This window comes from Echinops telfairi, unplaced genomic scaffold (assembly GCF_000313985.2).
Source record: "Echinops telfairi isolate 266 unplaced genomic scaffold, ASM31398v2 ScPeMD7_5868;HRSCAF=6743_0, whole genome shotgun sequence".
In the NCBI taxonomy this organism is placed as follows: domain Eukaryota; kingdom Metazoa; phylum Chordata; class Mammalia; order Afrosoricida; family Tenrecidae; genus Echinops; species Echinops telfairi.
This window is the reverse complement of record NW_022109767.1, coordinates 13,550,025-13,564,457: the sequence shown is the minus strand read 5'-3', so window position 1 is coordinate 13,564,457 and position 14,433 is coordinate 13,550,025. Positions and strand designations below refer to the sequence as shown.

Genomic DNA, 14,433 nt, shown 5'->3' with positions numbered 1-14,433 from the left:
GGCACCATCAGCTTTCTTCGCCACATTTGCTTTTGCACTCATTTGTCTTCAGCGATCGTATCATGGAGGTGAGCACACAATGATATAATTTTTGTTCTTTGATGCCTGATAACTGATCCCTTCAGCACCCTGTGATCACACAGACTGGTGTGTTCTTCCATGTGGGCTCCGTTGCTTCTGAGCTAGACGGCCACTTGTCTACACAAAATCTATCTTTTTATAGCACTCATAAGGATAAAATCATCTCTAAGTCTGCTAACGTATTGCGATGTATTATCCATTTGATTCCACAGTATATAGTCACGCTGTAGGACGTAAGTCCAGAAGAAGCAGGAATTTTAATTGGTTGGGGAATCACTTGCCATACAATCTGGTTCAAGTCATTCTTTCAAATAAAAAAATGAGGATCTTGTTCATATGAATACATAGAAAGTGCACAGAGATCAAAGAGAGATGTAATAAAAGGGAAGCTTTTAGTAGAAGGTTTTCAGAATGAAAATAATGTTAGGGTTCTCCATGCTCCACTGAATTCATGCATGGTAGAGAAACAGTCTTCTAAAATATTGGATGTAGCTAAAGACAGACCAAAGAAAAGACTCTGAAACTTGTCTTTGAAGGTAGAGGAACTAAAATGAATGGAAGAAGTGATGAAGTAAAAGAATTGTGGTAGCCTGGGTTCTCTAAAGGAGTAAAAGCGGTGACTTTAAGTGCATATAGAAGAATCCTTTCTCTTTGTATATTGCTGTTGCTGTTGTCATTGCTGTTAATGTTGCTGGGGGCCACACAGGTGTATGAGACTCAGACGACTCCACACATAACAGAACGAAACAGCACACGCATCTGCGCCATCCTCCCAATTGGCCTATGCCTGCGCCCATTGTTGCAGCCATGGTGTCCATCCAAGGGCCTTCCTCTCTTTCATGGCCCTTCCACTTTACCAAGCATGCCGTCCTTCTTCAAATACTGCCTTCTCCTGATGCCCGTCCCGAATATGTAAGATGAAGTCTCTCCATGATTGTGTTCAAGGAGCACTCTGGCCTTACTTCTTCCAAGACAGATGAGTTTGTCCTTTTAGCAGTCCCTAGTACTCTCAATATTATTCTCCAGCACCATAGTTCAAATGCTTCGATTCTTCTTTGGTCTTCCTTATTCAATGTCCAGGTTTCATATGCACGTGAGGCAATTAAAAATACCCTGGCTTGGGTCAGGCACATCTTAGTGCCCAAATAACAGCATTGCTCTTCAATACTCTAAAGAGGTCTTGTGCAGCAGATTTGCCTAGTGCAACAAGTCTTTTGATCTCTTGACTACTGCTTCCATGAGCCATTGATGGTTGGTCCAAGCAGGACAAAATCTTTGACAACTTCAATCTTTTCTCCATTTGTCATGATGTTACTTATCGGTCCAGTTGTGAGGAGTCTGGTCTTCCTTACAGAGTTGTAATCCATACTTGAAGGCTGCACTTCTCAATCTGCATCAGCAGCTGCTTCAGCAAATTTCCTTCAGCAAGCAAGTTTGTGTATCTGCATTTCACAGGTTAATAAGTCTTCCCTCGGGCCTGATGCCACATTCTTCTTCATACAAGCCAGCTTCTCTGATGATCTGTTCAGCGTACAGATTGAACAAGTATGGCACAGGCTACAGCCATCATTTATTTTTCCTGATTTTATACCATGTTGTATTCCCTTGTTCTGTTTGCACAGCTGTCTCTTGACCCACATACAAGTTCTACAGAAGCTCCATGAAGTGTTTTGGAATTTCCATTATTTTCCAGGTTATCCCCAGTTTGTTATAATCTACACGGTGCAATGCCTTGGTATGGTTAATAAAATACAAGTAAACACTTTCTGGTATTCTCTGCTTTCAGCCATGTTCTAGCTGACATTAGTAACAATATTCCTTGTTCCACATCCTCTTCTGAATCTGGCATGAAATTCTGGTAGGCCCCTGTCAATGGATTGTGCAACCACTGATTATACCTCAGCTGAAGTCTGCAAGTTTGGCAGTTTGAAACCACCAGCTGATCTGCAGGAGAAAGACTGGTCTTTATTCCTCCATAAACAGTCTCAGAATCTCACAGGGACAGTTCCACCCTATCCTGTAGGGTCACCCTGAGTTGGCATTGACTCGATGGCAGTGTGTTTGATTTGGTTTGGTTTTTTTATATACCTGATATCAATGCTACCTTGTTTATATCTTCTTCAGCCTTTAAATTTAAGTTCAAATACATGATCACATCTCTCCTCAGCATCTCATAGCATAATATACAATGGTCATCTTTTGCTTTAAAAATTAAAAATTTGTTAATATTGAGTATACAACTAAACATGCACTAGTTTAACAGTTTCTACATGCACAATGCCGTGACACTGGTTATCTTCCTAGTTATACAACAATTGTCCTTCCTTTTCCAAGTTGTTTTTCTTCCATTCATGTACACTGTCCCTACTGTTCCTATGTAATGTGTGGCTTGCTTTTGTCTATTTAATTTCACAAAAATAGTTTAATGCTCACTGCAGACACTTCTTACTAGTTAAGCTACTTCTGTTTTGACTTCAAAAGACATCAGGGGACATTTTTCATTTAAGGTTTAAAAATAATCTCAAAACAACAATTTCAGCACCTGTGTTTCCAGAAATTTGAAGATGATTAGAAATTTTCATTTATTTATTTAATATTTTCCAACTCAGAGTAGCCCTATAGGACAGAATATATTTGCCAATAGTGTTTTCTATGCTATAATCTTGGAGTCCTGGTGGCATTGTGGTTATATGTTGACTGCAAGGGCAAGGTCAGCAGTTCAAAAGCACTAGCCAATTCCAAGGGAGAAAGATGAAGCTTTCTGTTCCTATACAGTTACTGGAAACACACAGGGCCAGTTCTCCCTTGTCCTGTAGGATCACCATGAGTCAGAATCGAGTCGTTGGCAGTAAATTGAGAGATGGTCCTCTTCACCACAGCAGGTTGCCAAATCTCTTCGCTCAGGGAGCAGATGATGTGTTAGAATGACCACACTGCTTAACCATTGCATCACCAGCATTCATTTGTCTTCATCCTGGACCTGTTTTCAGGTTTATTACTTTCAGTTTAAATATAAGCTTCTTTACTCAGTTCTATCAGTGAGAAATGAAATCACACACAAGGGCATCAGGAAATAGAGCATTCCGTTTTAAATGCTTCATTAACATTGACTTTAGTATCCTTTCAAGATGAATTATTCAAGTTAGCAGTCTGATTTGGTCTGTTAGAACATTAAACACTTTTCAAATTTCACAAAACAGGGTAGGGTATAGACCAGGACTGGTTGCACTTTCATGTTTTCGCAGAGCGGTCACAGACAGCACGGCGCTTCATAAGAACTTCCACTGCTGCTTTACGGCCGCAGCACTGGGCAGGGGAGAGGAAGATAGCACTGAGAGAAATGCCAAGGCAATTGCATGCAAACGCAGTCCAGGAAGCTGCAGGTAGGAACACACTACAGAAAATCTCCCAATGTGAACAATGTATCATAGTGATCGTGCTGCAAAATCGGGGTTATTGAAGTTAACAGCTAAATTCATGGGTTTTTGTTTGTTTGTGTGTGTGCGGGTGTAACTGAAATTACAGACATTTAACTATCACCTCTGCACTGACTCATTTTCCAACTCATTTATCTGTATATTTACCAGAAAATTTTGTAATAGACGGTTGGTTTTGTTTCCTACTCTGTTACTTAAAAATTTTTAACCCCCTTTAATAATTAAAAAATGAGGAGCACTTGTATACACAGCTTAACAAAAAGATCATTAACTTAGATTCCTGAATTAGGAATGAAAGAAAGGGGTTGCTTTAAATTCAACAACAAAAGCACAATGGACTTAGACAGATAGAAATGATGGTTTTGTAACATCTACTTTAAGACCAGAGTCAATAGATTGATTTTTTTTTCACGAGCTATTTTAGTTCATTGGAGTATATTTCATAGCCAGGATGATGTGTTTGGCACTGATTCCACACATATCCAACGGTTCACTAATTTTCCCACTTTGAGGCATTCCTGACACTGCTCGCTGATGAACAAGGATGTCGGGGTCCCGAGAGACAGCTACACATGAAACAGTTACCCCGCAGTGGGAACCAGTAATGGTTTTTGAGATCGCTCCCATGGGGATCTGATCAAACCCTCGGGTCAAAAAGGCAGCGAAGGAATTAGCAAAAGCAATGGTTCCACCACGGGTAGCACTGCCCAAAGCACACCACGTTTCGCTCAGCAACAAAGCATTCAACAAACCTCCCAGGGTGTTCGTTCTTGAAAAACTCTGATAAAGTGGAGTTCTTCGTGTCACTATCCAGGACAATGACTCTCATTTGCGTGGACCAGTTAAGCCAGAGCCAAACCACAGGCTTTCAGAGTAGCTATCTTGTTGCCAACTTGGTAAGTAGGTAGAGAAGTCATTTTTATGTCTGAGATGTTATATATGGGGAGTCTCCAATGAGGGGTTTCGGTAGGAGTCTCTGGCTGGTCTGTATCTGGCTCTCCATTAAATTGACACTTGCATCTGCTCTCTCTTTTGGAGTTAGCTTTCCATGCCAATTTTCTGTATTCTCAATATTTGGAATACCCTGACTTTTGACGTCCTTGGCCATAATTGCAGTGGGCTTACTCCATTTGAGGTGCTTGCCAAAAGGCCTAGCACAACCCCTCCCCATGACGGCCATCCACTATGGAGGGATTCCACCCAAAAGCTTCACAACGCTGCTGAGAGATGTCAGTGCACTGCTCAAATGGCGCAACACCACTTTGTCCCAAGCGGTTCACGTCAACGACGGCTACGAGATTGTCCAAACTGTAGGGGGAAGTGAAGGACCAAGCCTCCCACATGGAGCCTTCTGAAGATTTGCCGTGCCCCATGAGGCAGCACACCTCACAGCAGGCCTTGTCAAAGTACTTGGCAGTATATGCCATTGTTGCTACATCAGCAAACTAGTTTAAGGGTGGGGTGCCCCATCCAGGTGACAGTCAATTTTCCGCCAGCTCAGTAGGTCTCATTCTCAGATGCCACCAGACTGCCAGAGCAAGGGACAGAATAGAGGCAGCATGGTCCTTAGAGAAGATGAATGGTCGTTGTCCGGGTGTCCTGGCTCCGTCTGTTTATACCGCATTGTGTGGAAGAACAGCAGGATTCCTGCTGCACGAGGTGGGGTGGCCAGAGCTCGAACACTGGTGGCCCTAGGGGCGTGGACCGGAGGCGGTTGGCCTGGTCTGGGAGCACCTGGTTGGCCCTCCCACCGGCTTGCTGTCCTTTTCCATGGCGGCTCACAAGGCTCCACTCAGTGCAAATACCGTCCCGACACTGCGGACACGGGATGCCACGCCCGCCCCAGCCCTACTGGTGAAAAACCAGCAAGGTCACAGAGGAGCCTGAGTTAGAACTAGGAACGAGTGAGCATGCGCAGTACTCACCCCGACCTGCCTCCTTCTAAAAGAAGTTCGGAGTTGGGCCCGCTGGTCCAGCCCCCTGGCCTGCTGAGGGCTGGGCGCTGACTTCCTGCTGTCCCGCAGTCCCTCCTCCCACCAATTCTTAATAGTATTCTATCACGGGCTTAATAGTTCATTAAAAAAAAAAATTCACTGCCGTGGAATGATTCTGAACCTAAAGGACAGAGTTTTACTGCTCTGTAAATCTTTATGTATCCATAAATCCATTTTTAATGACAATTCATAACCTTTGTCTTCTAGAAGAGTTCCATGGCACATCCAGAAGCTCCCATGGATGCTAACGGCCAAGTCGGCAGCGCACCGCCCAATACCTAACCAGGGCTCCTCCTTTGTTCAACGGTTCTTTGCCAAGTCCTGAGTAAAACCATTCCTTCTAGCTTTCCTCGTGCTGTTTATACATTTGATAACTTTTATAGCATGAAGAAATCTAGAAAGCTTTTATAGCATAGATTCTAAATGAAGATATCCTTACATCTATGTATATTCTTTTTATTTTACATCCATTAACTAAAAATACCAAGACATCTTTGTATTGTCGAACATTGATGCAAGCATTCAACGAAAGCACTTTAAATCTAATCAATTCATCAAATTAAAACAACAGAAACCTTCTGAAACAGAAAATTGTGAATCTCAAATATAATGACTCATTTGACCCAAAGTGGCAGAGAGACAAATCTACACCCACTCACGGGCCAGATGTCTAGAACTAGAGTTTTGTGGTGCCCCCACCTCCAAGTTTAATCACAAATAATCATTTTTAAATTAAAATGCATTTACTAACTTTGACTTAAAATTGAATTTGTGCCATTGATCTCTTCTAGAAGACAAAGGTTATAAATTGTCACTGAAACAAAATAATGACAGTATATTCTCTCCCAAGTTGGGATGTTAGATATCTTGTTCTTGGGCAGTAATTCTTAACCCTAACTTCACATTAAAATCATGACCCCTAAAAGAATGATCAGTGCCTGTGATCCAACCTCAGACAAATTAAACTTGAGTAGCTGAGGATAGAGTTGGGGGAGTTCTTTTATTCTAATGCATAGTCAACAGAAATCCTTGAGACAGATTTAGATCTGTGACTTTCAACATTAGCAATACTTTAGAATCATTTGGGGAGGTTTTTAAATCTCATGTCTCTGTCACAGACCAAGCCAACTAATTGAGAAATTCTGAGGTATAGATCAAGACATTGGTTTCAAAACTACTTATATAATTTCAACGTTTGGTGGGCAAGGCTGTGAACAACTAAGTTAGGGGGTCTTGCTACATTTATTAGTTTTGTCGTTTTTATTATGTGTAATGCCATATCTCAGAAATCATTTAAGAATTTGTTTGCTATTTGAACTATCTATCATTTTAATTTTTAAAAACACATATTGGACTGTACCATACCATAATGGTATGACTCTAACAACATGTAAAGACTTGCGGAAAGAATGTTGGAGTTCGATGAGAATGATGAGGGCAATGAATGTACAAATGTGCTTCACACAATTGACGTATGCATGGATTGTTCTAAGAGTTGTATGATCCCCTAATAGAATGATTTAAAAAAATGTTGGAGTTGGAAAATCTGTGAGAAGCCATTTTTAATCAACCCCCATAAACAAAAACAAAACAAAACATTTACATTGAAAACCCAAACTCACTGCCACCAAGGAAAACCCCCTGCTCCTTGCAAATCAGTGTTTAATTATCTCCTTACTGGCACTGTGGTTGGTGGTTCAAACCCACAAATTGTTCTGTTCGAGAATGATGAGGCAGCCTACTCTCTTAAATGGTTGCAATTTTGGAAACCCTATACAGTCTATACTGTTGATAGGGAGACCATCTACCTTTACTTGCTGACGATGAAGATGACGTAATCGAAGGGCTTTTAAGGAAAGTTAAGACCGCAGCTCAGTGTGGGCCGCACCTGCACATAAAGACCATACTGAATAGCTTCACCACTGAACAGATGACAACGGTGTAATAAATGGAGAGAAACAAACAAAGTTCCAAGAATTTCATTCTACTTGAATTACAAATGTCCCCGGCAGCAGTCTTCAAGAAATCTCAAGACAACACACAGATGAAATCTGTTGCAAAATACCTCTTTAACACGGAAGGAGCCAATATTGCACTTCACTTTTCTCAAGTGCATGTGAAAACTAGATGCTGAACAAAGGAAGGCAGAAGAGGTGCTTCATTTGAATCGCCCTGTTGCATAGAATACAGGATACAGCATGACTGCCAAAGGACACATTTGTCCCAGGAAAAAATAAGAACCTAGCATATTCCTTAGAAGTAAGGGTGATGAGATGTGGGCTCACTCACTGTGGGCACATTATCATGAATAGCAAATTACTAGTAAAGGACACCATGTTTAGTACAGTAGAGGGTCAGCAAACATGAGGACCACCCTTACTGACATGGATTGACACAGTAGCCCCAACCGTGCACTCAAATATATCACAGATCATGGAGACAGCCTAGGGCTGGGCGGCGTTTTGCTCATGCATTGTGCATGTGCACAATGTCGCCCAAGCCTGTGCTGTGATGTTGTTATGAATCAGAGCCAACACACAGTAACTAACAACAGCAACATATTTTCACCATATAGTTTTTTTTTCCTTAATACTAATACGGAAAAATATTTCTTGGAGTACAGACTATAAATGAAAGTAAAATCTAGCAGAATCACCCATTCAAGTAGCTATGAGAAAAAATTATAAATCTCTGGACCCTGTTAGTGCAATCGAAGAAAAGATGCATTTGGTATTGGAACAGAATGCTGACTATATCTGGATTGCCAGAGGAATGAACAGATCTGTATTGGAAGCAGTAGAGTCAGAATATTCCTTGAACGCCATCATGACGAAACTTGGTCTCCGATACTTTGTACATGTCATCAGAAGCGTTCAGTCCCTCCAGAAGGGCTTTGTGCCTGGCTGAAACAGAAGTCTCTCAAAATGAATCCACCTGGTTGCTGCAACGATGGGGTCCACCACAGCGACGGTCTGAGGATGAGGCAGGTGAGTCATACTGTTTTGCAAGAGGCAGACTGATCCCACAGTACCTAACAACCTACAACCTACAAACACAGTACCTGACAACCATCCAAGCAGAGGAACATAACACACATGTACAGAGTCACGAATCGGGAGGCCTACACCAATTAGAAGAAGAAAGAAAATGTTTTGAAAATGACGATGGCAAAAAAAAAAAAAGAAAACCAATTACCCATAGAAGAATAAATTAAAAGAAAAAAATTTTTAAAAAGAAAGAAAAACCTGTAAATAGATCAAGTTCTGATTTTTGATCTCTAGGCGTGTCCGTCAGTCAGGACCAATGGGGTACCATGCTCTGGCCCCAGAGTCTGTCCTTTGTACTCCCTCGGGGGCTCCCTGTTCTAGCTCCCACGGTTGTTCTGCTGCATGCCTTTAATGGTTTACCTCGGTGTCGCGGGGTCGGTCCCGACACTGAGTCTCCAGTGTTGTTCCCCTTAGGGCCCTGGGCCAGCAAGGGATGGCGTGTCTCATAATGGGATCAACCATTATGGTCCACTCTGTGCCTTGGCTGTTCAGAGGATTTTAAAAAAAGAAAAAGAAAATGATGATGGCAACATATGTACAAAGGTGCTCGACACAATGTATGTGTATATGGATTTTGGTAAGAGTATACGAGCCCCAATAAAATAATAATAATTAAAAAAGAATTGAGGGCACTGAAGTTCCAGATGCATCTAAACTACTGAATTTGGTTTAAATGGAACTAGCCTTGTGTATAAAGATAGACACAGGTGCTGTAGCCATGTTTTTCTTCCATTGCTCAAGTTTGGTTACTTTAGTCAACTGAATATGGGGCAAATGGAGGTATGATTCTAGTAGTTTGTGTAAATTTCTTCTGTGTGCATTGGGGAGGGGTCCTCTATCTTGTTATATTATTACTGTGAAAATCACACCAGCTACTATTACTGCCCATTTTGCACTTTTCTCAGCTTATAGCCCCCTTACCTGAAGGAGACAGTAACATAGTTGGGAAAGGTAGGCCATTCTCCCAACCCCAGCAGATAAGTTGCATTTGATCTAAGACCCAGTAGCCCTTGTGCCCATTTCTACTCACCATGACCCCATGTGAACCAGAGGAGAAAGACACTCTTATGGCTGATGCTTTTGAAGTAAACTGTCACAAGGTGGACTAGACCTGCTAGTGTTGGGTTACCATTTGCATGGCACCACACAGAGCCACCTCACTCATAACCAGGGTCTGCAAAGGCCCCGGTTCTGATCTATAAAATGAAAGCAGTGAACTTATTTGATGGGAATAATTTTTGATGGAAGTTGTTGTTGTTTTCTTTGATGAAATAAGAGTGCGTAGTAAGGATAGTCTTTTTTTTAATCCCTCTAACACCACCACCAAACTCTAAGGAGTGCAAAGGGACTGAGTGCTCAGCTAAAGGCTGGCCATTCACATCCCCCTAGCCCAACCACAAAAGAAAGGAATAGCAATCTGCTTCTTGTAAGACAATGGCCAGTAAAAGCCTGTGGCTTTTACTTTACAACTCTACTGTGCCACATGTGAGGTGATAATGAATCAGAAGGGCTCAATGGCAATATTTGATTGTTTGCTTTTCCACACCCATAAACATTTCCGCTCTAAATGCTCACCAACTCAATGTCTTTCTAACCAACTCAATGCTTCTCTTTTCTTAGCCAATCACCATGCTCTGCGTACGTTAAAAAGCACCTCCCTGGAGTACTGCCTATACAGTACCTATTAGCCAAAAGCCATTTCATTTCTTTTTCTTTGCTCAGGGATCAACATGCCTTCCCATGTATAAATGTCATCTGGTGTAGTATAAGGCATCTGGGAGGTATATTGGGCTGAGAACTGCTGCTATAGGACAAGGTAGAAGTTCCCCTGTGGATTTCTGAGACTGTAAATCTTTTTTTTTTTTGTGGGGGTGGGCATTAGAACTGATGATTATACACAACTCACTATAAAAGTGATTTATCCATGGGGGGAGTGTTGTAAACTTGATTGTGGTAATGATTGTACAATTCTTCTTGATATGATTGAACTATTGAATTGTGTGATATGCGGATTAAGTGCCAATAAAACTGTTACAAAGAAAAAAAAGGCAGTTAAGAGCAGGAGACACTTATTGTGTCTGCTGAACGAAGGAGATGTGCAGACTAGCCAGGGAGATCTGCATGGAGGATGCCACCAAGGCCCAGGGGAAGGAAGGGTTTGGGGCCTTCCTGGTATTAGAGCCTTAAGCAAGAGTGGGTACCGCCTACGGCGGCGGTGGATATAAAATGGAGTCCGGTAACGTAAGGACCTTAGAAGGCCACTATTAGAAGCCATTGACTGTAAATCTTTATAAGAATAGAAAGATTTTTTTTTCTACCATGGAGCAACTGGTGGTTTTGACTTGTTTGTTGGCTTTGTTAGGCCGGGTTGTCTAGGGAACAAACCAGTGATGCTCATCTTTGTACAAGAATAACTTTATATCAAGCAGGCTCCCAGCCCAGCCCAATCCAACTATAGTCTGCAAGGCTGATGCTAGCCAGGACCTCCTTTAGACTCAAGTGGCTTCAGGCCAATGACACTGAAAGGTGAGGCTAGAAGCATGGAGATCATAGGCTGGTGGGTACAGAATCACAAGGATCCAAGGTCAGTGGAAACATGGCGGGGCACTGACAACTTTCACGGTCAGTCAGCCATGGCGCCGGCTCTGGAGGCAGACAGAGCCCAGCAAGCAGCAAGGCAAAGGGGCAAAGAGAAAGCAGTGCCTAATGTCTTTCATTCTTATCAAAGGCCACACCCCGAGGAGGTATCATCATGCTACCACTTGTTTGAGAGGCTGGGTACTATCAAGTTGAAATGAAATATAACTGCCACACTGACCTTGAGGTTAGCAGCTCAAACCCTAACCATTAGACCACCAGTGCCATGGGACCTGAAAGCCTCATCTCTCTTCCCTGGAGTGGCTGGTGGCTTCAAACAGCTGACCTTGTGGTCAACAATCCAATGTATACTCCAATATGCCACCAAAGCTTCTTCTCCAAGCTGGCACAAGAAAATATACTCTGCAAGGCAATGTAGAGTATTTTGGTTTTTACAGTCCCAAACTATTCATTTACTTTTATTCCAATACTTTGGAAATGAAGGTGACCTCATTTTAATGAACTTTTGTTTTCTTCATGAATAATGTTCTTGATGTCCTCCCACAGTTCATCAGGTTGTCTGTCATTAGTATTCAGTGCTTCAAATATGTTCTTGAAATCCAGGTGGGGTAGACTCATATTGCGGCTCCTGGACACTTGTTCCATTTCCATGAGCTTCAACCCGCACTTACATATGAACAGTTGGGGATCCGCCCACCAGTCAGAAATGAAGATAGCAAAGGGTCATTAGAAAGACAGGAGAGGAAGGAAATCACAGTGGAGGTCAGAAGAGACTGCTTACTCTTCATTGTAGATTCGCTCTGCTACTTGTAAAGTGTGATGAAGTCAAGTCGCTGAACAGAACATTTCGAAGAGCAGCTCCAGAAGGGAAAGTAAACTATCCAAACGAAATGTGCCAAGACCTAGAGTTAGAAAACCAAAAATGAAGAGCATCCTCAGCATATCTTATACCGAAAGAACTAAAGAAGAAGAAATGCAAGCCTCGAGTTGCAATATTGAGAGATTCTTTGGGCAAAATATTGAATGATTCGGGAAGCATCAAAAGACTATGGAAAGAATACATGGAGACACGGTACCAAAATGAGCTAGTCAACATTCAACCATTTCAGGAAGTAGCACACGAGCAAGAGCCAATGATACGGAAGGAAGAGCCAAGCTGTACTGAAACTGTTAGCTAAAACAAGCGTTTAGGAATTGATGGAATACCAACTGAAATATTTCAACAAGCTGACGAAGCACTGAAGCACTCATTCATCTATGCCAGGAAATTTGGAAGACAGCTACTTGCCCAACTGACTGGAAGAGAACCATGTTTGTACCCATTCCAAAGAGAGGTAACCCAGCAGAAGGCTCAAATTACAAAACAGTATCATTGATGTCACATGCAAGTAAAATTTTTCTGAAGATCCTCCAACATGGAACAAGGGATACATTGCTGATGTCACATGGACCTTGGCTGAAAGCAGAGAATAGCAGAAAGATGTTTACTTGTATTTCATTGAGTATGCCAAGGCATTCGACAATGTGGATCATAAGGTTAGCCTTGAGAACAGTGGGGATACTACATTTAATTATGCTCCCTTGAAACTTGTCCATGGTTCAAGAGGCAGTTGTGGGAACAGAACAAGAGAATGCTGCATGTTTTCAATCTGTGCGCTAAACAAGTCATCAGAGATGCTGGCTTGTATGAAGAAGAGTGTGGCATTAGGATTGGGGAAGACAAATTAACATCCTGAGATATAGAGAAGGCACAACCTTGCTAGCTCAAAATAAGGAGGACTTGAAGCACTTGATGAAGATTAAGGGAACCAGCCTTTGGTATGAATCGCAACTGGAAAGAAGACCCCACTACTGGACCACTAGGGAACATCATGATAAATGAAGAAAAGATTGAAGTTGCCAATGATTTCCTCTTCCTTGAATCTACAATCATTGCTCATTAAAGCAGCAGTCAAGAGGTCAAACAGTGCATTACAAAGGATAAATGTGCCGCACAAGACCTCTTTAGCATGTTGAAAAACAAGGATTTTACTCTGAGGGCTGAGGTGTGCCTGACCCAGCCCAGGGTATTTTACATTGCCTCATGTACATTTGAAAGTTAGACATTGAATAAGGAAGAGGGAAAAAGAATTGATGTATTTGAATTGTTGTGCTGATGATGAATATTGAAAGTTTGTAGACTGCTAAAAGGACAAACTGAGCTGTGTTGGAAGAAATAGAGTAAGAACGCTCTTTAGAGGCAAGGGTGGCAAGATTATGTCTGATGTACTTTGGACATGTTGTCAGGAGGGACCTGTCTCGAGACAAGGACATTATGCTTGGTAGAGTGGCAGCAAAGGACAGGAAGGTCCTCAAGGAGTTGAACTGGTACAGTGGATACAATGGGCTCAAATAGAGAAATACTTGAGACAATGGTGCAGGCTGGGCCGTGCTTTGTTCTCAGTGCATGGGGTCATGATGGGTGGGAAACCAACTCGATGGCACCAAACGACAACAACTTATTGAAATCAGATACTTTCCAACCCATGTCCCGTGAGCATTAGTGTTACTCTGTCAAGTTTTTTTCTCCTTAAATCATTCAATAATAATTGCATTAATTCCTACCTTTATGGGAAAACGGCAAAGACAAAAACATGTTAAACTATGGAGTTGAGAACACTGAACGGGGCTCCAACAGCTTACTAAGGCCATATGCAGTTTCAATTCTATCATGTGATCTCAAAGCCATATTTTCCAACCAGTTTTCTTTCTTTTGGTTTCCAACTTTTACATTACTCACTCACTCACACCCTGCATCCAAGTTATTCCTACTCATAGCAACCCTATAGGATAGGGTAGAACTGCCCCTGTGGGATTCTAAGACTCTTTATGGGAGTAGAAAGCCTCATCTTTCTGCCTCTGGCTGGTGGATTTGAACTGCTGGACTTTCAGTCCAATGCATAACCCACTATGCATTCCAATCACTAATGCTTATAATACATCTTGATTGCATGTTTGCTCAATTTCCCACAGAAAAAGTTGGTAGAATTCTTCAGTTTCTTCATCACTAGCTTTATTTAGTGTTCGGTGTGCACACCTGAATAATAACAGATAAACTCACTGCCATCAAGTCAGTGCTGACTCACTGCGACCCCCTGTGGGTCCTGTTTACATCAGTAGCAATTCCCATCTTTCTCTTGACTGCACTACTAGGAAGCCTTAAATCAGTAGAGCAAATACTACATGCTGAAAGGTGATTACAGAATCCCAGGTTTTCTGTATTGAAAATATAAAATT

At 41.9% G+C, this 14,433-nt stretch overlaps 1 protein-coding gene across 1 annotated transcript in view; it reads right to left on the bottom strand.

Moving 5' to 3' along the window:
• Positions 1-3,938: 3,938 nt before the first annotated feature.
• The window catches only part of TKTL2 (transketolase like 2), a 12,413-nt gene continuing 1,918 nt past the window's right edge, over positions 3,939-14,433 (bottom strand). The window contains 6 exon segments of the mRNA XM_045295756.1: positions 3,939-4,233; positions 4,235-4,345; positions 4,347-4,452; positions 4,455-4,645; positions 4,647-4,965; positions 4,968-5,209. Of these exon segments, the coding sequence (XP_045151691.1) occupies positions 3,939-4,233; positions 4,235-4,345; positions 4,347-4,452; positions 4,455-4,645; positions 4,647-4,965; positions 4,968-5,209 (1,264 nt within the window).